The following is a 24,000-nucleotide window of genomic DNA, read 5'->3' on the forward strand; positions in this document are numbered from 1 at the left end:
GGGTCAGCAGTGACTGTGCTGCCAACTAGACAAGGCTGGTGAAATGTCATGTCGCTGGGCCCTGGTTACCTTTCCTGACACCTCACCCTCCTGTGGTGACTGCTCAAACACAGACCGCCTGTCACCTTGTCCTGCTTGTCTAGGAACTCAGCAGTCACACGTGCAGAGAACCTGTCCTCAGCTCCTTTTGCTCGGGACAAGCTCAACTTCACTTCCTCTGGCCTTATCAAACTCTCTGTTTCCAAAATTGTTAAGCAGCCATGGGGGAAGGAGGAATTTTTACTCGGCTTTTCCGCCCCTCCACCTTCCGAGCTGAAGCCAAGAGAGAAAAGGTGGCCGGCTATCTTCCCACTGGCCTCAGCGCTCCAGCCCTTCAGGCACACGAGGCTCTTGAATTTTGTCTTCTGTGGTTCAGACTTTTGGCTACACCATCTCTGCTTCAAGCTCAGCTTAAAGAAACATATGGCCCCAGATTCTTCAATGCCACAGAGAGGGCTCCCTTGCTACGAGGCTTAGCAGATGAAATGCGGTTTTCCGAGCCTCTTTTCATTGACCGTCAAAATAACAAGCAGAGTCTTCTGTCTCAACAGAGACACTCTTCTCGCTCAGCTACTCGGGGAAGAATGTGCCATTGTCTCTACTGTGGGCTTTTGTTTTATTTGTAAATTGTGCATGCTGCATGCTATGGAATACCGAGAAACCACACACCCTGGCTTGTTAGTTGACACACAGAATGTGTGATTACAGATTGTTTGAACAACAGTAGACTATTGAACTGCCATCCAGATGTGTGTGGAGTTAACTGTGGGAATGTCCACAGAGGAGGATTATCTTTCTTGTCGGAGGGGCCAGTCCCCCAGAGAATGGAGACATGAACACAGAAGCTACTTGGCACAGTAGCTCCAAATGGCTCCTCAGAAGGAAAATTAATCCTTGTTTAAAAAAATTTTTTAATTAAGACTGAGTTTGTTCTCCTAAAAGTCAGTCATACAAAGAAAATACTAGACAGTAACAAACTTACACAGCTCTCGGGCTCCATTTTTTTTTTTTTTTTAAATATCTAGAAATTCAAAAGACTCTGGATTCAAGATAAGACTCCAGTAATCCCAGGCTTGGTAAGGACTTACTAGAGACTTCCTGGAACCCTCTCAGTGACTGGTAAGCAGAATGAAGATGGAGGAGACGGCTCAGTGGGTGAAGTGCTTGCTGAGCAATCTTGAGGACCTGAGTTTGAACCCCATGTACCCACATAAAGTCTGATCTTACAGCTCACGTCTGTAGTCTCAGAACCCACCCCTGTGACACATGGGAGATAGGACGAGACAATCCCCCAAAGTTTCAGAGCCGGCTAGCCTGGGGTGTGAGCACTGAACAACAGGAAGCATGGTCTCAAACAAACTGGAAGGCGAGGGTGGACACCCAGGGTTTCCCTCTCACCCTACACCCACCCAGCACACACACACACACACACACACACACACACACACACACACACACAGATAGAAAAGAATGCAAATCACAATCATCATTTGGGGAAATGAGTAGTTGCTTCAAATACAAAACACGGGATTGCTACAAAACCCATTATTCTCATGCCTGGGCATCTGTATCTAAGACAAAGAAAAATATTAGTCTCCACAAAAAAACTTGTACAAGAATAGTCATAGCATCAGTATGCATAATACAGAAAATGTCCATGAGCTGTTGAATAGACAGATGTGGCAAATTACATATCTGTAACAAAGAGTGGAGAGCTGATCCAGGACGAATGAACCTTGGAAATGTTCTTGATGAAATAAGACAGACACCACAAAGTCCCCGTGCTGCATGAACCATCCATCAGAAATATCTACAACAGGCAGATCTACAGAGCCGAGCAGCTTACTGGCCACCTGCTGCGAAGCACTTCAGAACTGCAGGTAGACACGTGTTCTTCACCGTGGCGTTACTGGGAACCAAACCTGAGCCACACACATAGGGAGCGACATCCCAGCCCTTGGAGTTTCTATCTGCAGTGATGAAAATGTTCTAAAATAGGCTGTGACGCTGCTTGTAAAACTGAGCAAATGCAATCAAGCCTTTTGAATTTTAAGCCGTAAGTGGATGGATTATGTGGTTTATGAATTATACCTCCATAATACTGTCGAAAAGCAAAATAATGACATTTTCAGGCAAAAAAAAATTATTGAAAAGAAAAAATGTTTTAAATTGAACCTAAAACAGGGGTATCTTCAAAACTCACATAACTGAACTTTGTGGTGACATGGAAGAGGAGGGAACAGGTTTTACGAGTAGCAGCTTATCTTTTCTCCTTCCTTCTTTCTCTGGAATGACCTGTCATCTGACAATGTCAGCACTTGTCTGTCTTGTTGGAATCTACAGCAGTGATGGGGCACCCAGCCATCGAACGCCTCATTTACCTTTGTGTGGTAACACACCCATGAGCAATGCTTATCAAAATACATCATTTTGAGCCTGTTTTAAATTCTGTATCAGACACGTTTAAAAAAAAATAGTGAAGCATCAGGCCAGTGAGGAAACAAAGACAGATAGGAAATCCTCTCCAGTTTCAGCCCACACTCCACTCTCTATAGCGTAATCTAAAGGAAAACGTGGAATTTCCTGCAGAGTGATTAATTGGCTGGCTGCTGTGACATACAGGGTCTCTGAGAGTGACCTCGCAGGTAAAGGCTAACTGGATGTTAAGTTGATTACACAATTTCCTCTAAATATGTTGACAAGTGGTTTGCACAGTTGCCTTGACCTTTGCCCTTATAAATGCACATTTATAAATGGCTTGCTTTTTAAGCCAAAGCAATCCCTATTTTAGATGTGACATGTGTTGAGTAAACAGCCTGATACGCAACCCTGGGTGTCTAACCCTGGCAGCCAGGTCAGATTATGGGAGTCACTGGGAGGGTTGGGGTGGCTGGATTCACTCGGGACAGCCGGCCCCAAAGTGTCCCCTCATCCTCTATGGTGTGTTGGAAATGTGTCTGTAAACGGCGTGAGCTGTTCCAGGAGTGCGACTGCTAAATGGTTTGCAGCAAATGACAAGTAGGTTTAGCGCACACACACACACTCACAAACCAACTTTTCGTTTTTCCTCCAAAGTAAGATGGAGAAACTTTCCAGGGAGCATTTCTGTGCTGTGAGTGTTTTCCATGAAGGTGTTATACCCTTAGGTACTCCAGAGAATGTCATTGGAGGTGCTTTTTGTTTTAGAATCATGTTGCTTGCTTGTACATAAGGAGGAGTTACAGCACTCTATTATAAATGAGCAGGAAATGCACCCTTGGATAGTAAATCAAACTGTTTATCTGCTATTTCAGAAAACAGCTGTTTATTTGTAAATTTATACACTGAGCACTTTTCCCGAGCCTGATATATCCTGATTTGATAAGCAAAAAAGAGATTTGCCAACACTGTTGATTTAGCTGGGATCTATCTGTGTGTGTCCTCCTGAGTGAGTTAAGCAATTGGAAAATGAATTGGGTTTTATACGTATGTACAAAGATAATACCGTTTATGCTCTCCAGGTCTACAGCATGACAAGGCTTGAGCTCTCTAGGAAAGCAGCTCACTGTCAGAGCTCAGAGGCTAACTGCACCTCAGCCCTGAAACACTGTGCAGAGCCCTCACCAACCATCTTCATTCACTAACTCACCCGCCTGAAATGTTTACTGCTCCCCAGCAATGAGTCATGCAGTAATGGTTTCTCTTGATTTCATTAGTTCCCTCGGGTCTGTAGCATTTCACTCTCTGGCTGGCTCTGGACTTGAGGGAGGGCAGGAGGCCAGCCTCCTGCCATGGGGCTCCTCCTGAAGTCGGAACCATCCATCACTGACATGGTCCTCTCCCTTCCCTTCTTTCTGGACTCACCAGCGCCCCCTAGATGTGTGCAGATGAACTGAGCACTCCATGCCTACCCCAGTTCTCAGTTTCAGTGGTTTGAGCAGCAGCCCTGGGGGGCGGGGGCGAGCCCAGGGCTCTCGTGTTCATCTCTGTCCTTACAGCCCCACCACTCTCCTTATCTTGCTCCTGCCTCTGCCTTATGCCTGTGCTCTTGCCCACTGTGCCTTTCAAAGCCAGCTCCTGTCTGTGTGACTGTCCTTCCAATGTATACACCTGTGTACTAGCCCCATCCCCTACAGGAATCTTCCTGTGACCCAGCAACAAGGAGGAGCCACGCGGCACTTTGTGTGGTCTCTCTGTAAGTGTCAGCAGCCTCACTACTCCCTGAAGTAGAGTCCCTGAAAGCTCAGAGCTTTCCAGGGACAGATCTGAGTCCTGTAAACCTGACACTGGAAAATTTGGGGTCCCCGAAAAAGATTAAGTTCAAACTCAGTTGCAGAACTTAATGTTTGTTTAGGTCAAGATATAAAGTACTATGAAGAGATAGGTGTCACAAATACCAGGACATCCAGAAAGCTACATGGTTTTATTAACTGATAGATACATACTGTTGTTTTTCTCTCTGTTTTAACGTCTGGCTATTGTTTTCATATAACTATTTTGTGATCTGTTTATGAATAGAAAAGGGTAATGCTTCCCTTTTTCCTCTGGCACGCACACACCTGAGCGTTTCTACAGCTTCTTTTACATAGCATTCCCAGACAGTACGAGAGTCTCCAGAGTCTGTCAGGGCCTGTGGCCCAAGGTCCCAGTGGAGCTAAACCCCGTGTGCTCTCTACTTTTTTCCCTATGATCCTGTGATAAAAGCTTAATTTATAAACCAGACACAGTAGGTAAATAGCATGATAAAAAAAATTACAACATTACACTATCATAGTATTTAAACAGTTTACAACATTACGTTATCATAGTATTTAAACAGTTACAACATTACACTAGCATAGTATTAAACAGTTACAACATTACACTATCATAGTATTAAACAGACACAACATTACATTACATATAAAGCTCACAGATTGTTTCTGGGATCTTCCGTTTAATGCTCTCAGACCGTGATGTGACTGAGACTGTCAGGTGGGAACTGCTGATCTGCGTCAGGTGAGACTTCTTGGACCTCCTTTCCATGGCTAAGCTCGGAGCTGGGGGTTTTATTCCTAGACCTCCTTATGTCTGCTTCAAGCAGTTGCTCTCCCTGCTCTCCCCACATAGGTCCAGTGCCTGGTCTCCAGCTGTGTCCATGTCACAGTAGGTGACCATTTCCAGCCCAAAATGGCTAGCAGTGTTTTACCAAGAGCTATGCATACCAGGATCCCACTGTATCCAAAACTGACTACCCTACCTTCATTTCCCCTCAGCCGGGTTCCCAGGAAAACCACAGACACACCAATTCTAACAACATGGAGAGAGACCTCATGGAGGGTTGGAGTGGCGGTGGCGGTAGGGGGGTGGCAGGGGGGGTGTCAACCTAATAAGGCCTTGAAGCTGATGGATCTTATTTTCACAAGGTTTACAAAAATATATAAGCAAATGAACATAGTGCCAGAGTGTAACTTTAATTTTTTCAAATCCTACTTTTAATGATGGTTCTTACACACTTTAACCTCCCTTCTAGCCCACCACCCACCAGAGATAATGAAAAAGAAAGGTTATGGGGGAGGACCAACAGTTGGGTATAGGCTTCTGTCTGTCCCCAACATCCAGAAAATACAGGAAAGACCTCCTAGTTTTATTCTAGAATGGCTAAGAGTCATGGTTTGGAAGCGGTGGGGCACTCCTCACAAGAGGATACCAACCAGGTTCTGCTTTCAGTACATTGGCACCTGCAGAAGAATGGCTTTCTGTCCGATAAGCCCTCCATGTCTGCTAGCCCTGCTGTACACACGGGTGGGACTGTCTCACTCAGAACAAGTGTGTTTACCCAACAGGAGGTGAAGCATCTTGCAAGCCCCCTTGTTCCCCAAGAAGGACAGGATAAGGGAAGTGGCAGAACCGTGATAGGAAAGGGATTTTTCACACTACAGAGTGTGAACTGATAAGCCCAACCCTCACAGGGTCATAAGAGCACCTCCCAGCAAGTGTGACTTGGCTTCTCATTTTATAATGGAAAAGTGTCCTGGGAAAAAAGAAAAGTCAGCAATCACTGCTATCTTAGTGATGGTTCTGACCTCATCTGTGATGGACTTTCCTACTAAAGAAACCAAGGGGTCACTTTCTCATAGGCCTGAAATAGAAGGTTGCATGAAAAAAATGCATTAATCATAAGAGTCCCATTCTTAGCAAGACTGAGTCCCTGCGACAACACATTTACATTGCTTATCTCCTTTGACACCACACACAACCCCTCTGGTGCTATTTCATTTTATATCTGAAGACGGTAAGACTCAGAGAGTTTCATGGTCATTTGCTGCCTGACCACAGAGCCACCAAGGGGCTGAGTCCCAGCTTGAATCAAGACAGATAGTTTGCACTTGACCCAGTAATACAGAGGAGTCCATCTGCGTCCTCCTCCAGCCTCCTTCCTGGGGATGCTCCCTGGCCACCAAAGTTCCCCTAAAAGGAGAATGCTCAGAAACACTCTCAGCCGGTCCTCCACCTTGTGTGTGAAGCGCCCCCCCCCGGACTCCCTGAGAGCCCCACCCCCAGGTCATTTGCCACAGAAGCCTTGCTGGCTGTAGCTGCCTTGTTTTCCTTTTCTCTTGTGATACCTAGAACAAAACTTAAGACTATTAGTCAGGGATCAAAATAAATATCGGTCATGGCAGCCTTGGGCTGGGCTGATTGTTCTTTGTTCCTCCTTAGAGGCCTGGCTAGCTGAGAGGAAGTGCTTCCAAAAATGAGTGCATGAGAACCTGGGTTCCTACAGAGTAGCTGAGCTCAGGCACCGCCACCTACACAGACGCACAGGATCCCCTGTGTGTTGTCCATCGACACCTAACCATTTCACCAGGCTGCTTTTGAAAAGCTCCCAGGAAACACGCAGGCATACTTACAGGAGCCAACTGCAGGCACAGTGGCTCTCCAGTACCCAGACTGCAGTTCCCCTGAACAATACAGTACCTTCATATGTAGAGGATGTGATAGACCAAGACAACGAGAGGGGACCTAAGGAGAATAATATGCCCCCATGCCTCATTTCCTATGTTGAGAAACTGAGGGCAAAGGAGAACAAGGGACTTACTGAAGGCCACCAGGCTAACTGAGGTAGACTCTACGCTAGGCTCTCTTCCAAGGCACCCTTCCACTGAAGACAGCTGACATGTCCACCTTGGGGCAACATCCTCCACACAGGTCCTTCCCATGGCACATCCGCATGCACTGTGTAGCTTAGTCATCCAGTAATTCCCTTCAGGGTTGCGGGAGAACTTTGCTTGGAGAAGACTGGCTGCCAAAGAGTCTGAGCCCTTTTGTCTCAGGTGGTTAGTTTCTCCATGGAGGGCAATAAAAAGCCCTTTCCATCAATTCTGTTTCATTTGTACAGTGGGTGACTCACTCACTTACAGGAGTGCTGGTTAGCGTGTGCGTGTTCCCTGAGCCAACTTGGGTTTCTTCAGACTCATGGTCCAGAGCAGAGACGCAGGGAGACCTCTCACTGCTCACCAAGCTGTTTCTTGTCCTGAGAACAAGTAGCCTGGGTGATGGTGCACAGGGACGCCACCCACAAAGGACGCCTGCCTCTTCTGCCCTCCACTTCAAGGCAACTTGGTGAAGTAAACACACTTGGAGAGGGTTGGAAAAACTGAACTGTTGATATCAGTCCGTCTCTGCCAGTGGGATATATTTTAGGAAATGCTTTTATCTTATGTGCTTTAAATATATCCCTAGCCTTGGAGTTAGAGTTAACTCACTCAACTTCCGTGTGACCCAATTACTACAAAGACCAGTCTTGACTGTTGCATAAAACGGCTAAAGTTGACTCATTTTCTGATGGTATAAGTCTGCCTGGCTTTATTTTTTTAAACTAAATACTACTAATTGATGGCCCAGGAACAGTGTGGTACTTCTGTTCCAGTTCTAAGTTGTGTAGGAAGCAAGCAAGCAAGGAACTCTTACGCAGGCACACACACAGGCAGAGGTCCGCAGGCCTGTCTGCAGATTTGTCACAAGGGACACCAGGTGCTGTCACCTCCACGGCTTCTCACCCATACACTTTGCTCTGTAGTCACATGACACAGAAAAGCTGCATTCCTTGAAAAGAGAAGTTGAAGATGGAGCAGGCCAAGCCTGTCAAAACTTGCACTCCACACTCCACCGTGTAAATGCTCCTCAACGGAGGCCCTTCGTAACACGAAAATATCACAAATCAAACTGTACTTAATACACCCATCCGATCCAGGGAGCCCCAGCCTAGGGGCATGCCGCACCCACCGTGAGTTGGCAGTTTCCCCTCTTGATATACAGTGCTGGCTCAGCTTACTGCTGAGAGGACTCCAGATCCCACATCAGGGTTTGCACTTAGTTTCTGCTGAGAGTGTATCTCTTCTAACCATTGGCTCATCAGCATTGCAAGCGGGGCCATCACCTGGCAGGGGCCACCTGAACCCACCTGCATGCACTGAGCACTGCTTAGCCCTTGACAGGAATGTGTGGAAGCCATGGGAGAGATGAAAGCTGGGGGATGACCCTGTGTTCCTGGACAGCTCACTGAAGGGATCATGTTGTCTCTGCTTCACTCTGTGGGTGTATCTGTACCTCAGAGCTGAGAACACGGTCAAGGGAGAAGACATTTAAGGAACCAGGTGGTGGAGACTGCACAAAGCCTGCCTCACAGGCATGCTCCCCAAAGACGACAATTTTGAGCAAATAATAATACATTAGGAAGTGAGGGACCTGGGTACCAATACTCATAAGCTTCAGCTGTAATGTATTCTGCAGACCTCAAGAAAACCCCTGTGAGGTACTGACAAGAGGCTAGACACCAGGACATTCTCAGGAACACTGGAAAAACAAGAACTCAGAAGTAAATATTCACCATCTGCGAAGGAAGACTCACCTACTAGAATACTGTATACCAAAGTAAATAGGCACATCCTAAAGCTACCCGCCGATTCAAGATCACTCAGCGTTGTGCATGTAGGGGACGGCACACTTGTAGATTCATAAGTGTGTAGTAAAACTATAAAAACAGGAGCAAAACCACTCCTTTCCAGCTAGTGGAGAGAGAGGGGGTGGGGGAGGGAGGCAAGCACACCAACTGCACTGGTAACACATTCATTTTCCTCACCAAAAGCAGCCCAGCCTCTACTCTAACTGCTTTGGGTGCTTTTACTTGGAATAGACTGGCTTTTAAATGCATGCCTTGAGCAACAACCCAAGGGAGCGATGAGTTGAGTATTCCACTTTACAGCATGGTTGGGGAGAAACTAAGGGGAATGCTCCCTTCACCAAAGGTTCTCTGCCAGCCCCACCCCAAGGTTCAGGAGAATTCCAGCTTAGGAAACACTATATCTGCCTCCCCGCCAAGACCCAGCCAAGCCATCCATAGTTGTTTGGTTGTTAATGAAGTCTGGCCAAGTGTGCACATGGAGGCTCCTGTAGAATGGCCTTAATTTGTGCTTAGGAATGCTTAATTTTATCAGCACCCCTGTAATTAGATACTGTGCAAAGGGATGAAGGATGCACACTGCTGTTGCATGGAGCAATGGCCTTAAGCTCCTTGCTATCTTTGAGATAGCGAGGGTTTCCATAGACACATGTGTCATGTAGGTTTGCTTACATACACATCCAAGAAGAGAATGAAAAATTCCCAGTTGGCTTTCCCCTCTCTAAGGGTAGGGGTTTTTTGTTGTTGTTGTTGTTTTGTTTTTTGTTTGTTTGTTTTTGTTTTTTGAGACAGGGTTTCTCTGTGTAACTCTGGCTGTTCTGGAACTCACTCTGTAGACCAGGCTGGCCTCGAACTCAGAAATCTGCCTGCCCAAGTGCTGGGATTAAAGGCGTGAGCCACCACTGCCCAGCTTAAGGGTAGGTTTGTAGATGCATAAATACCTGCTCACTTCCTGTTCTCTTCTTGGCTGTTACCTCCTGGATGCTTGGCTCTCCCCTCATCGTCTGAGGAAAACTGGACGTTAATGTCAGCACGTTAGCTAGAGTTTAGTAGAAAATGTTTGTTACTGAGGAAGAATTCGTGCCATAGACACCTTCTGTTGAAGAGCTCAGGAGGGGTTTGCTGAGAATATGGATTGTATTTCTTCAGCTGGAACACAGATGTGCTTGAGTGTAGACAGAAAATAAGCTTCTAGAAGCAGAGGGTGGCCTCGGTCATCACTGAGACCCCACATCTACTATTGTCAGGCACACAGTAGGTACTCGTAACTCCCTGCTATCGGCTAGTAGGAATGGCAGAGCCTAATAATTAACTATGAAAAGATCCTGCAGAGGGTACCTTTGTTTCTAGATGACAAGCCAGATGCCTGCAGAAGGAGAGGGACATAGGAACATGTAGGGACAAGGCTAGCCAGATGTCACACAGCCAGAAGTAGAGGGCTTTGACTGAACCAAACTGTACGTGGTCTATCTTGTCCAAGTATCTAGTCCAAGCTTTTCAGAAATACCAGAAAAGCCAAACAAAACTCATTCATCTGCATTTCTGTTTGGGCTTCCCTGAAAGGCAAATTGAAAAAACAAATTTTGCCCAGTGAGAGAGGGCCCAGTCCCAAGCAGGTGAAGAACTAGTCCTAACAAGCGCCTCTGCTGGGGAATTGCTTTTTACTCTATGTGGGACATGGGAAGTATCACACTCCTGATCTCGAAAGAATGGTCTCTGGTTGAAGATGCTCATGATGTCCACCAAACGCAGGCTGGGAAGGAAAAAGAAAACTCAGCAGTGTAGCCCACACTTGAGGATGGAGGTAGGCTCTGGGCCATGGTCTGCTGAGGGGTGTGGGCTCTTCACACTTCTTTCTGACAGTAGCCCATCAGCCATTTCCTTCTGCCATTGCTGCTTCCCTGGGGTGAACCTAGGTGTTCTGCTTAACTGCTCCACTAGAAGAAAGTCTGACCCTTGGTACAGAATGGTTTCTCAGAAGCCTTTTGTCCATAGATGATGCCTTTAAGAACTACCAGCACATATCCCTCCCCAGTGGAATGCATGGGATACTTGTAGATGCTCTGCCCAAGATCCACCAAGGCTGAACCAGGGAAACAGCAGCTTACTCATTCCATTAATTACATTTAATAGTATGATTGCAATTGTTAGGCAAAGCCTTGCAATTTTAATAGCATTAGGCAAGTTTTTTATGTGGCAGTAAGGCGTACACCTTGAGAGTATTAAAAAGCATGTTAAAGCAGGGTAAGAAAGATACTGATATGTGGTGAGGGAAGTCGATAGAACAGGTCATTCAGTCCTGTGCCTGTGGTAATGTCCCTGAAGACACACAGAAGTCTCACCATTCCACAGGTCTGCAGAACATTTTCTTCTAAATCGCTTATGAGGCAGGTGGAGCCCTTGTCTTATTTATTGACATGTGGCCCTCAATGGATAAGGAGGAACAACCATGCGGCACACAAAACTACCCACCAAACTCCCTTCGAGACACTGTGGAAAGTGTCGTTTCTTTTAAAGCCAATAGTTTCTTGAGAACTGTAGTCACCGTTTTACATAGGACCAATAAAATCAAGGACCCTGCCCGTCTCTGCACAGAACCAAGAAATGGAGCAGGAGTCTGGTGCTTGTAGATACTAGAGGCCGCACTGTAAAATATGGTAAAAGCAAGCCACTGGCAAGCATGGGTTTCATACCGTGTCCCCAGACGGGAATGGCATTGATCTCCATGGGTTTTGTATCTGTAATCATTTGGAGGAACTTCCATCCTACACTTGACAGCCCCTTTGCTCAGGAAAGTTCCCAAGAGAATGGACTAGACCGAAGTTGGACACATTCTCCAATGGCTCCAACTTACCTGGTTTTATCCAGTCAGATACCCCAAAGTGGTTACAAATATTCAAGTCTGTCTCTGTAACAGTAGGTTTTAAAAAAACAAAACAACAACAACAACAACAACAAAAAAAAAACCTCAGAACTCAGGGAAGGCAAGTGTCTTTTCCTAAGCCAAGAACAACCAGTCAGTGTTACCACAATTGTGCATATGTAACCAGGAACTATTAACTGAGATATGGATGGGCCCTGGGGATATGGAGGCACGAGTTCCTTCCCACTGTGCTCTAGGGAACCCCATAGACAAGAGCCACTGCAGATTCCAGCCCAGCTCTGAACTTCCAGATATGACAGCATGGCTCCCTCCTCCTCCTCCTCCTCCTCCTCCTCCTCCTCTTCCTCCTCCTCCTCCTCCTCCTCCTCCTCCTGTTCCTCTTCCTTCTCCTCCTCCTCACCCTCCTCCTCCTCCTCCTCCTCCTCCTCCTCCTCCTCCTCCTCCTCCTCCTCCTCCTCCTCCTCCTGTTCCTCTTCCTTCTCCTCCTCCTCACCCTCCTCCTCCTCCTCCTCCTTCTTTGTCTCATAGGCCATTCACCAGCCATAGCTGCTGAAGGGAGAACCCATGGATCTCACCCATGGCATTGCTGGGCCCTAGAACTTCCTGATCTTTGTGCTGGTTAAGAAATGCTTGAAATGCTGACGCAGACCAGCCACTTCCATGCTGCCCTTTCCTGCCTTAGAACCAGTTGCTTCCAGATATGACAGCTTGGCTGTCTCACTTTAGGGGTTCCACTCAGCCTTTTAGAACCTTCAATTCATTTGCATAAACTGTTTTTTTCAATTATCCACTACAATAAAGATGTTTATCGTTTAAACATTCTGAAAACATTTTACAATCAAGTTAGACATGACCTGATATGTATGTATACTTCACATAAAAGCTGGCAGCCCCTGGTCACTTTAGTGGCATGCAGCCATAGAGTGTATAAGCAGTCAATTATGAACTGTCTAACAAGTTATTTGGAAAAAAATTCCTTTGCAAGGTTTTAATATCTGAAAGAACTAGCCAAGAAACCTATTTTAAATATAATAGCAGCGCCCACAATCCTCCGCCACAAGGAACAGCTGTCACCCACATCACTGTTTTCAAGTCTGTAAAGGGATACAGTCTAGATTTTGCTTTGTGAGATTTTTCCCCCCAAAGCTGCAGCTCACAGATGGGTATACTGTAAGCAAATGTTAGAAAATGACTGTCCCAGCCAGGAGTGGTGGCCCCCATGCCTGTGACCCAGCTGCTTGGGAGGCAGCAGCAGGGCGATGAACACCCAGACCAGCCTGGGAGACACAGATTCGTCTCAGAGCAACAACAACAAAATAGTAAGCAGTTTCCCACTAGGATAAATCTTTACTCTTGCCACAAAACCTATGCTATCTGTAATCTAATATGGGTTTGATAACATATTCTGCAGTTTTTGATAAGAATTTCCCCATCATTTTTCCAGTGGCCATTCACAAATCAATTTGGTGATGAAAATTAGCTATTTTCTCCAAGTCTGGGAGAAGAGACCATGCGAAGGCAAATAGACCCACACTCAGGTTTGTGTTCCACCCACACAGTGGAGGTAGCAAGGAGAATAAGCTTGTTCTCTATGAAGATATTTCTATGAGAAGAATTTTTTCTTTCTTTCTCTCCACAGATGGGAAAGCCTCAATTTCAGGCTATATCCATGACTCTGTAGGGCTATAAAAAAGAAAGAAAATTCTCCCAGGACAAAACCCTTGAGGTCAGACCAAAGCAAACCATCAGAGAGCTTCCGGGCATCATTCCAGGGTCAAGTCTGAAACCACGAAAAGTCTAAGAGCACAGGTAGTGTCTGGGAGGCAGGAGAGCCTAGCACACACATCCCCACACCACGGGCATGGCCCCGACTCTACAGGACCGTGTCAGCAGGGTTACTAAAGACAGTTGGGTTGGCATTCTGTCTGGGACTTCTAGCTTCTGCATAAACAACGACTCACTGGAAAGACGTTGAGCCCAGAACAACAGACATTCCTTGGGAGGAACAAAGAAGCGGAGACTGACGGTTGGCCTCTCTGGAAGTCAGGAAATCTCCTATGTAAAGCATAGTCATATTTTTGTTATTACTTGATTTAACACTCCAGGAATTTAGCCCACGCCAGCTGTGAGTCTCAGGGCCCCCTGCTCATTAAAACTCTCCTCTTTCCATCCGGCCCCTTTCTACTGTTACTGTCGCCTGCCTATTGTCCCTCAATTGTCTGTGTAATTCTAGCATGTGTCTATTCAGTTCCTCCACAGTGGTTCTTTTTATCCCTCCCCTTTAGATATGGTCCAAGTGTGTGATGGCCTTCACTGGCCTGGAGCATGCCATGGAGACAGGCTGGGTTTGACATTATGGCAATCCTCCTGCCTCTGCCTCCTGAGTGCTGGGTCATAGGCATAAGCCACCATACCTAGTTTCAGAAAGGCTTTTATTGTAACAGCATATTGTCTACAAAAGGAAAAACACATTTTGGAAATGTGGAGAATGCCAAAAATTATATTGGAAACAAAGTGTGACAAAAGTAAGCTGCACATTGCACTGTTGTTAAAGTGTCACTGACACTAAGCAGCTGGCGTTTCCCATGTATCCAGTCACCCCGGACACCAGAGGCATCGAGGAAGTGTCTAGAGTCCACACTACTCCCTTCAACCACTGCCACATCTCTGTCCCAGTTACCACAGCTCTGGTCATTCAGGAGCCGCCAGCGTGTGCAGGGGGGGTCGCCACACAAGATTGGTGCAGTGGGTTAGCGTCGGTGGCTTTAGGAAAGAGGAAGTCCGTCAGTTTTCCCAAGTAGAGACTATGCAATACATTTCTCAACACAACCTTTCACTAGAAATGCTTAAAAACACGTGTTCATAGGATCTGGGGACTAGGGCTCCCGAGAAGTTTCCCAGAATGTGCTTGAAGATGAGCCAACTTGTCTTGAGGGGAGGTCACTGTCCACCAAGGCCAGGACCGCGCTATCTACCTTCAGGACTTGACTCAGGTCTGTGGGGAGGAGGTTAGAGATGCCCAGAAGTCTTTAGAGCTGGTCCTTCCAGCCCACAGGCCTGCACATGGAGTGAACGTCCCTGCACGGAGCAGCGCCCATAACTGAATTACAGAACGGCCATCCGTTACTCCAAACCGTTTTCTGTCGTTTAATTAGAAAATTCATCTTATTTTGCCTCCAGGCCCTGAAGCCTTATTGCATTTGCACATATTTCAAAATGTTTCAAGTACTGACCAGATAACATTAATGACTATATTAGATAGGCAAACGCTTTTAAACAAAAAATAATAAACATCCTTGTATGTGTGTGTTTTAAAAAAAAAAAATTCTAATTCCGTCTGGAGCCAAACAGGTAATTTCCCTTCAGCCCTTTTTCAGTCAGCTAAGACAGGTTGGGCTGGGAGAGCAGTCAGCCTGTCTACAGACCAGCTTGCCTTGCATACCAGGCCTGAGTTTCTTCAGAGACAGACAGCGGGATGATCTGATTGGCTGGCGTCCAGAGCATGCTCACAAGGGCCTCTTTGATGAAAGGGTTCTTGGTTAAGTACTGTACCAAAAGCAGCCTGCCACCCTCCTTTCAAAGATACCCATTTAGAGTAATTCCCAGAAAGGGAAAGAACAGCTAGAAAAGGAGAAAGGGAGGAGAGGGGACGGGAGGGGAGAGGAGGGGAGGGAGAAATAGCTGAGCTATGGGGGTTACTACAATAATTACACTCCCTGGCCCAGAGAGGGGGAGTTATTACAGGTAAACTGCTGGATGTTGAAGGAGCTGGCTGGCAGCTCGGGCAAGAACATAAGGAATGTGCAATTAAGCTCATTAAAACATCATCATTATGCTTATCAATCTTTCTCCAAAAGAGGTGGGGTGGGGCATTGTGTCACAGCATGATGGCCCCTGCAGATAAGGATCCAGGGTAACTTAGTTGCTTCTCTCTGCAAACAAAATGAGCCACTGAGTTGCACACAGCATTTACAGCTAGGCAGGCTGGTTCTGATAAGAGAGACTCACATGAGCTCTAGGGAGAAGCGTCAGGAGCGTAGCCCCACTCTGTGGCATGCTTCCTTTTGATGGAATCCTCATGAGAAAAGTAGGCTCTACAGAACACCTCAGGTGGCTCAACACTGGTGTCCAAGGAAATCCCAAATCCTGCGCTTAGCTGAGGAGGTAGAACCTAGACGTTCATTAATTCTCAGTTGAGCAAATGGGGGGGGGGGTGTATGTGTGTGTGTGTGTATTTGTGTGTGTGTGTGTGTGTGTGTGTGTGTGTAAGTAAACCTGTGAAGGCTAGTCAATATGGGGTATCTTCCTCTTTGTCTCTCCACCTTGTTTTTGGAGACAAGTTCTGTCGCTGAACCTGGAGTTCACAAATTCAGCAAGACTAGCTGGCCAACATACCCAAGGATCCCACTGCCTCTGACTACACAGAACTGGGGTTGCTGTGCCTCCGTGCCTCCTCTTTATCTGGGGCTTGAGAATTCAAACTCAGGTCCTCAGGTTTGCACAGCAAGCCCTTCACAGCCAGAGCCACCCTCCTAGGCCCATAAATGTTTACTAGGAGATATCCCAAGTGTACATGTGAGTCCGAGGGTGGCCCTGAGAGCACCGCCTCTACTGAAACCATCTAGTAAGGAGACACTGGCCAGCCCAGCCTTCACTGATGCAGGATTGTCCCTTGCTGAGTACGCAGCATAGTGCGCCCATTTCCCAGCCTGCTCCCAAGGGAAGGCATTGTCTCACTGTAGCTTTCACTCTCACTCTGGCTTTCTGCCTAGGAGTTTTATCCCTGACTCTTGGGTTTGTTTTTTTAAAAATATGAAAATTGTGTTTCTTGCTGAAAATTACTCACATGCAAAAGAATAGAAGAAAGAAAAGAAAAGCCATGTGATCTGGTCCATTCCCATATTGAGATATGTTATTCTAACCTTTTGGGGGCCTTGGGGGGGGGCTTGGGGGAGGTTAATTTTTTTTTTCAAAACTATATAAATAGAATTCTTGTTCATCTGTTCCCCTATGAGGTGGCCACTTTCATTGTTTGGAAGGTCTGCACAGGGGTAACCAGTCTTCATCCTCTGGCTCTGAGAGTGGACACCTAGGTCGCCGTCACACCTGCTTAGGCATTGGCCACGCCTCTGAGCTGCCAGGGTGTGGTTTAATTATTTACTGCTGGGCACCTTGTCTGCTTACAGTCTTCATCGGTAAAAAATAACATGGCCCTGAGCATCTGTATGTACAAGAGTGGCCACTTATCTTACATCCCTCAACTCCTCGCAACTAGCACGTCTGCACCATCCACCTGGAAAACAAAAGAAAAACTGCCTGGTTCATGCCAGAACAGAACCGGCTAGCCATTCTGTCATTGAACAAATCTGAAGATTACATAGTGTCCTGAGAACCAGCAGAGTGCAGGTCTCACAGATGAAGGCAGGATGTGGAACAAGCGGTCCAGTCTTTACGTCCACGTCACTGTACACTGTCCCAGACCTCCAGCTTGTTCCTTCCCCTGAGTATCAGGATCCTCTAACAAATCAACCCCAGCAACCTCCTGTATTGTACATGTCAAGTGCAAGGTCAGTGACCCGCAAAGGTTCCACCTGCCTGAGGATTGCAGAGACAGGCTCCTGGCCCCTGGCCCAGACTCACTCAGTCAGAACCTGCAGGGTGGAATTCAGCAATCTGCATTTCATAGGCGTACCTCAAGGCAGCCCCAGGACAAGAAGTCCAAGACAACCATGGCAGGACGGCTCACTGGCCTCAGCCTGGACGCTGAACCTGTGGTGGTGCAAAACTGGGCACTGCAGAGAGGCACTGCCTACATCCTGGCCAGCCACAGTCCTGTGCCTTGCGCTTTGCTTATCAAAGCCATTTTCTCTCAATCGGAACCATAATAGAAGAACTTTCCAATGAGTGGTTGTGAGGGCAGAACAAGGAGCCGCTTTGAGCTAATGTCTTCTGTAGTGGCTCTGTGGCTGGCCCACAGCATTTCTCTCCATCGCACCAGAGCACAGAGCAATACCACAGCCTGTCCTCTGGGCTGCAGCTCAACTCACCAGTGAGACTCTGCTTTGTCAAGGTGGCCCACAAGATGAGTCCCGTTCCTAGCTGGCCACAGAGAACACGTCAGGGTAGCATCTAATTGGTAGAAATGCATCATTGGTTGGAAGTCAACGTAAGCTAGACTGGAAGAGCAGAGCAGCCTGAAGAGACTGATTTGGAGACGTGTGCCTAGACAAAGCCCAGGACCCTGAGGGCTGAAGGAAGCTGCTAGAACTCACATTCCTGGCTCCATCAAGTTGGTATAAAAATGGACCCCAAAGGTCTTCAGATGGAGACGTCAGTTTTAGGTTTCACTCATTAGCTCCCATTATTTTGAGCTGCTAATAAACTCTGTCCAGTCCGCATCTTATTCCCCTAATGAGTTTAATCTGTTCACAGACAATACTGAGCCAGTGCTTGGTGACTCTGCCTGGAAACTAGTTTGGTTAGAAATACACAACAGACTGTGCAGTTGCAAACACTTCCTAAGGGCTCTCTTTCTGTTTCTCAAACTCGAAATAAGTGCTTTGCATTTAGGGGATCCTCCTAGTCAACCGGATTACCCACACAACGTGTGGAGGAATTGTGTTTGCTTGGTTCAGGAAGCAGAGTCAAAGGAACTATATGCTTCCCAGTCAGACCCCACCCCCATGTCCCCACCCCAAGTCCTAGCCCCCCCATGATATACATCTCCTCAGTCACTTCTCTGTCCATCCACTCCCAGCAGTCCTGCATTGGAAAGCTGAGACTGCAGTGAGGGACTTGAGCATTCTTGGACTGCTTAGCAAGTGACCAAGGAGGCTGCAATCCAGGGAAACAAATCAAAAATGCACCTCTGAAACGTGACAAGCCAGGAAGCTTCAGATACGGAAAATAGCACTGCCCAAGCTTGAACCGTCTCACCCCAAGGCACAAAGAAGCCATAGATACAAGGAAATCCACAGAAGTCCACATGAAGGAATAGAATCTGACTGAGGAGAGGAGAGCATGCCTGCTGTCCCAGCAACCCCAGCAACCTCCTGTATTGTACATGTCAAGTGCAAGGTCAGTGACCCGCAAAGGTTCCACCTGCCTGAGGATTGCAGAGACAGGCTCCTGGCCCCTGGCCCAGACTCACTCAGTCAGAACCTGCAGGGTGGTGACAGGAAGAAGATCAGGGCCTAAGGCCACTTTGCTACATGGGAGGTTTGAAGCCAGTCTGTACTGAGATGTGCTTTATCTCAAGAAAGGAGGGAGGGAGGGAGGGAGGGAGGGAGGGAAGGAAGGAAGGAAAAGGCAAAAAAGTCACCGTCTTGAGAAAATAGATGCGTGAACAAGTTCAGTCTATCTTGTTCTGTTCTAAACTTTTAAAAGACAGTATTGAGACTCAACACACAGGGTTATATTTGTGGTACGATGATTTGTCTCACCCCGTGTGTGTGTGTGTGTGTGTGTGTGTGTGTGTGTGTGTGTGTGTGTGTGTGTGTTAGAGTATGGCCAGAGATGAAGTTTAATTTTAACAAAAACGAAAAGTTGGAAATAGTATAGACTTGTGTTGATCCATGATATTAAGTTTGTCTCTTATGTATAAATACAAATAAACTTTTTTGTATAAAGACATCAACCATGTTCTCTTTTAGTAATAATGGAAGCAGGCAGTTGCACATGTGAACATTAGGGCTTTCTTTTAAATTTCATGTTCAAAAACACTAAAGTCTTCCTCTTCGTTTGGGCCCCTGCATACCGTAGTTTTCAGGATTGAGGAGTTGGCTGCATCTTAAGAGAGTAATTATGAGATCTTTGCTTTTCCGTAAGGTGAAAATCTGGAAAATTACAATGCCATGGCAGTGTTTGCTGAAGTGATCACTCTGAGATTGTGTGGGGCTTATCTCCTGCAGTGATCAGTTTGGCCCTCTTACATAGAGCTGTCTTAAAAACACAGATCTGCTGGTAAGATGTGTTTGAATTTCAGTCTAACAGCTTTGGGATTACCCCTCAAGACTCTATCACCAGGCTTTTGTACAAACAAGGAGCTTTCCTTCCACAAAACTCCCATTCTAGTGGTGGCGAGCGGGGGGTTGCTGGTCGGTTGATTGAGTTATGATTGTGTGGGGAACAAATAAAGGCTTTCTGTCTTAAACATAACAGTTATGTCTTGCTCTCACTAATAATGCCTCATTTTCTCTTAAAACAATATTTACACAGCCTGACATTCTTACTGTCAGTGCAATGCGCTGCCTCTGAGCTGAAGTAAGTTTTTAACCCCACGAGCTAGGCAAGCAAGTTCAGTTCTACACAACCGAGTTTCAGCTGTCCTATTGCCTGCCAGTGACAGTGAGCACTTTCTCCCTAACCCAGGTAGAGATGAATAGATACTAGAGAGGTAAATAGACAGCTGGCAGGCAGGCTGGGTGGATGGATGGATGGGTGGATGGATGGATCGATGGATGAGTGGACGGACCGATGGATGGAAGAGATTTGTTACTGTAAGGATTTTGTTTTCTGAACATCTACCCTATGAGTTCAGTAGTCTTACAATGAGCATCATGATATACTTGTTAACGGCCTGACAGAATTACACTGTCTCCTTTCTTCCTTTCCAGAGAAGACCAATGGTTGTTGTACTAGACATGTTGTAATGTTATCTTCTAGATTTAAAGTTGATTACCTTTTGTTATCCGTGGGAGTGGGCAGGGGTTGCTTGGACATGCATTTGGAGGTCAGAGTACAGTTGGCAAGAGCTGGTTCCCTCCTTCTACCCTGTAGAGTCCAGGGATTGAGCTCAGGTCTTCAGCCTTGGTGACAAGTGTCACCCACTGAGCCATCTCTTCCCATGCCCTCGGTTGCATTTAAAGCATCTTAAATAAAATGGATGGGAAGGCTTCGGTGCTGGTGGGTGCATGCTTCCAAGCTGAGCAGTGACTGAGTCCTGACCCCGAGGCTCCTGCTGCTCTGATTTCCTGTGGCTTCAGAGGCCACAGGCACCTGTCTGTGGCTACTCTCAGGGCTGGTGGCTCTGATGGTCCACACGCAGCCCTACAGCTACAGGGCTCAATGCTGAGCTCAAAAAGGCCAGGACATTGGCTTCCAAGGGGAAGGTGGACGACACCAGGGGCGTCGATTGCTTGATTGTTTTGGTTTTGTTTTTCTTGAGTGTTGAGGCAACACTCAGCAACCAGAAGCAGGAAGATGACATGTTCTCACAGTTGGGATAGAGGCATGATGGTTAAGACTTAGAGCAAACCTGAAGTCACACTCTCTGCGAAATCTCTTTACATATAGTTAGTTTCTGCAAGTGCCATTGGGCAGGAGATTTGAATTAGAGTTTTATAACTTCAACGGGATTCATCTTAATCAGTTAATTTGGCATTTAGAATGGACTATAGGTCATTGTAATTATGTAAGAGACACACAGTCATTAGCTTCTGTATTCCAAGTTCTCATTAACATCCACCCAGAGAGTTGCATGAATGGGAGTCTCACTGTTGCCTGAAAATGGATGCTTTGGGGGTTTTTAGTGGTGGGGGTGGTGGTTGGATTGGGAGGAGGGTTGTTTGAAATCGACTCTTATCCCTCTTGCTGACCTAAGAATTAAATTAAGTGCTATGCCCCAACAGCAGGTCCCTTAGGTGTCAGGGCCACGCATGTCTCCCAAACTTGTGGGAGACCAAAGCATTTAAATCTCAGTGATTCAACTCAGCCCCACCAACAGATCTGCAGCAGGATTAGGTTTATAGTAATAGCAATGATGGTGATAATTAATGACAGTAATGGACTGGAGAGACGGCTCAAAGTTAAGAGTACTTGTTCTTCCCGAGGACCTGACCGATTCCCAGCATCCATGTTACAGCCATCTGTAGCTCTAGCTCCAAAGGATCTAATGCCTCTGGCCTCCATGGGCACCTGTATTGACATGCACAGACCTACATGCAGGCAGGCAGGCAGGCAGGCACGCACACACACACACACACACACACACACACACATCTTAGACATTACTTTAAATCTTTAAAATAATAATATTGAGTCCTAGCTAGGGGACAACTTTGGACAGCAGCACATCCTGCCTTTGGACCCTGAAATCTCACCACTCAAACAGCTCCCCCCACTTGGCACTCCACTCAGAAAGCCACTGCCAATGCCACTTTGGTGAGCATAGTAAATGACCGAGTGTGCAGCCTATTGGTTAACTGAGAATGTGCCTCTGTCGGAAGTCTCACAACCAGGCAGAGATAGCTTTACACTCCACCCTGATGACATGTTCAGTCGGGTTCTCCTGCCTCTGCTGAGCCCTGGGAGTGTGTGGTCCTGCTTTAACACAGACCTGCCTGCCTTCTCCCAGTTGCCAAGGTTTACAGCCCTGTGTTAGGAGCGTCTGCTCTCTATATCAGCATCACCTCGCTGATTTAAATCCCCTTTGTCAAATCTACTTTACATTTCTACCTTGTCACAATTTAGCTCCCATACAGTCTTATTCAGATATACCCAAAGGGTCATTAAAGCACTGTGGCCTCAGTCTTACCATTTTATTACCTACTGTCATGTGATGACCCCCAAGAGCATGTGATGGCCTTGGCTTGCACAGCCACCATCTAATCCCTGAAAGATGGGATTTTATCCATTTGGTTCATGCCATAGCAGTCTTTCTTGAGACCCCCTGGAGGAGAGGGGAAAGAAGGAAATGGAAGGATAATTTTTAAACAGCCGTGACTGTGTCTGAAACGATGTGCCAGCCCACACCCTAGGGATGCTGCTTTCCACCCTCCCATAGGTCACCCACCCTCCCTTAGGAATTTTGAGATATGCCAGTAACTCCTGGATGCTCTTGCCTGTGTGCTGTCAGGACAGCTACTTAACGCCAGCTGGTGCTTGCAGTACCTGATGTGACTGTTGTAGCCCCAGCTGTGGATGATCGTGGATCTTGATCATCTGGAAGCGGAGGTGACCTAAGCCCAGCTCATCCAAAACAGTGACTAATGTAAGGCTCAGATAATCGTCAGTTGATTTTGTTTTTACAAAAGTGGTTGTCCTTCCTACTTAAGTTCTGCTTCCAATGAACTCAGTGTTTAAAAAGCACTAGTCCTTCCTTAGGCTGAATGTATATAAAAACGTCTTTCTGTGGATGGATATATAGGTAGACATGGTATATAGATATACAAACACACACAAGAAAAAATAATTTTAATTCAGTTGATTTTTATGTTATTAAATACTATAATTATTGTGTCACATTCGCTAACTCACCTCAACATCATTTGGTTAGCAACATGGTATTCAGTGGTTTTGTGCATGATTTGCTTATATGGTGAATATTTGCATTATTTCCAGATTATAGCTAGTGACAGTTGTAATGCACACTCTTGTGTTTACATGTGCACATTTACTAATGTAAACCTTACTTCTTTGGTTGGCATTTGTTGGGCCAATTTAAAATTTGAAACTAATGCTAAATTTTACTTTGGAAAAACTGCACTTGCCTTATTTCTACAGCAACAGCTACTCCACTGTCCTTGCTGGGCATCAGAATTCACCTTCATCTTCACTAATCTGATAGTGAGAAGAAAGGTGCATCGCTATACCTGGTACCCGTGTTTGCACATATGTGTGTGTGTGTGTGTGTGTGTGCGCGTGCGTGTGTGTTCGATCATTCAATAACTGAGGCTAACCCTGTCGTGTCACTTCCTTAGCCGAGTTCTCCCTAATTGGCAGCTCACACTTTAACCTGTCTATTCTATTGCTCGTCCTGTTGAGTGATATATTTGTTTGGTTTTACCTTGTTGAGACTTATGTAGTGAGTATTTCCTGCGTGTTTGACTCTCCATGGTGCTGAGAACACAGTGGCTGTAGGAGAGGCACTGTGATTTCTGACCTCAGTGCAGTGGGAGGAGAGATGGGGTTGCTGAGGTTGAGGACGTCCTGGCTGAGAGAAGCAGGAGCAGAGATTTAAAACTGACTGCTTATAAATCATGTCTGGGGTGTGAGGGCAGGACATGAATAATGAAAGACTCAACAGGTAGCAGCCAGGGCTTTGATAAGGCCCAGCTCTCTCTGATAAAGGCAATTATGACAAGATAACTGTAAATGTCTGTTCATAAACCTTCCTAAATGCCACAAACAGGCTCAAATCTCATCTTTGGGTTTGTCG

General features: G+C 46.4%; 1 protein-coding gene across 6 annotated transcripts in view; it reads left to right on the plus strand.

The window, feature by feature from the left end:
• Nucleotides 1-24,000, plus strand: part of Vti1a (vesicle transport through interaction with t-SNAREs 1A) — a 306,907-nt gene that overhangs the window by 243,856 nt on the left and 39,051 nt on the right. The window contains exon 8 of one of the 6 annotated variants that reach the window (XM_021195946.2): nt 13,483-14,003. The exons of the other annotated variants lie outside the window; for them this stretch is intronic. Coding sequence (XP_021051605.1) covers nt 13,483-13,516 — 34 coding nt within the window. The 3' untranslated portion in view covers nt 13,517-14,003. Of the gene's footprint in view, nt 1-13,482; nt 14,004-24,000 lie in introns of those variants that run through there. 6 annotated transcript variants of the gene reach the window in all.

The sequence above is a fragment of the Mus pahari genome, chromosome 1 (genome assembly GCF_900095145.1).
Source record: "Mus pahari chromosome 1, PAHARI_EIJ_v1.1, whole genome shotgun sequence".
NCBI classification, from domain to species: domain Eukaryota; kingdom Metazoa; phylum Chordata; class Mammalia; order Rodentia; family Muridae; genus Mus; species Mus pahari.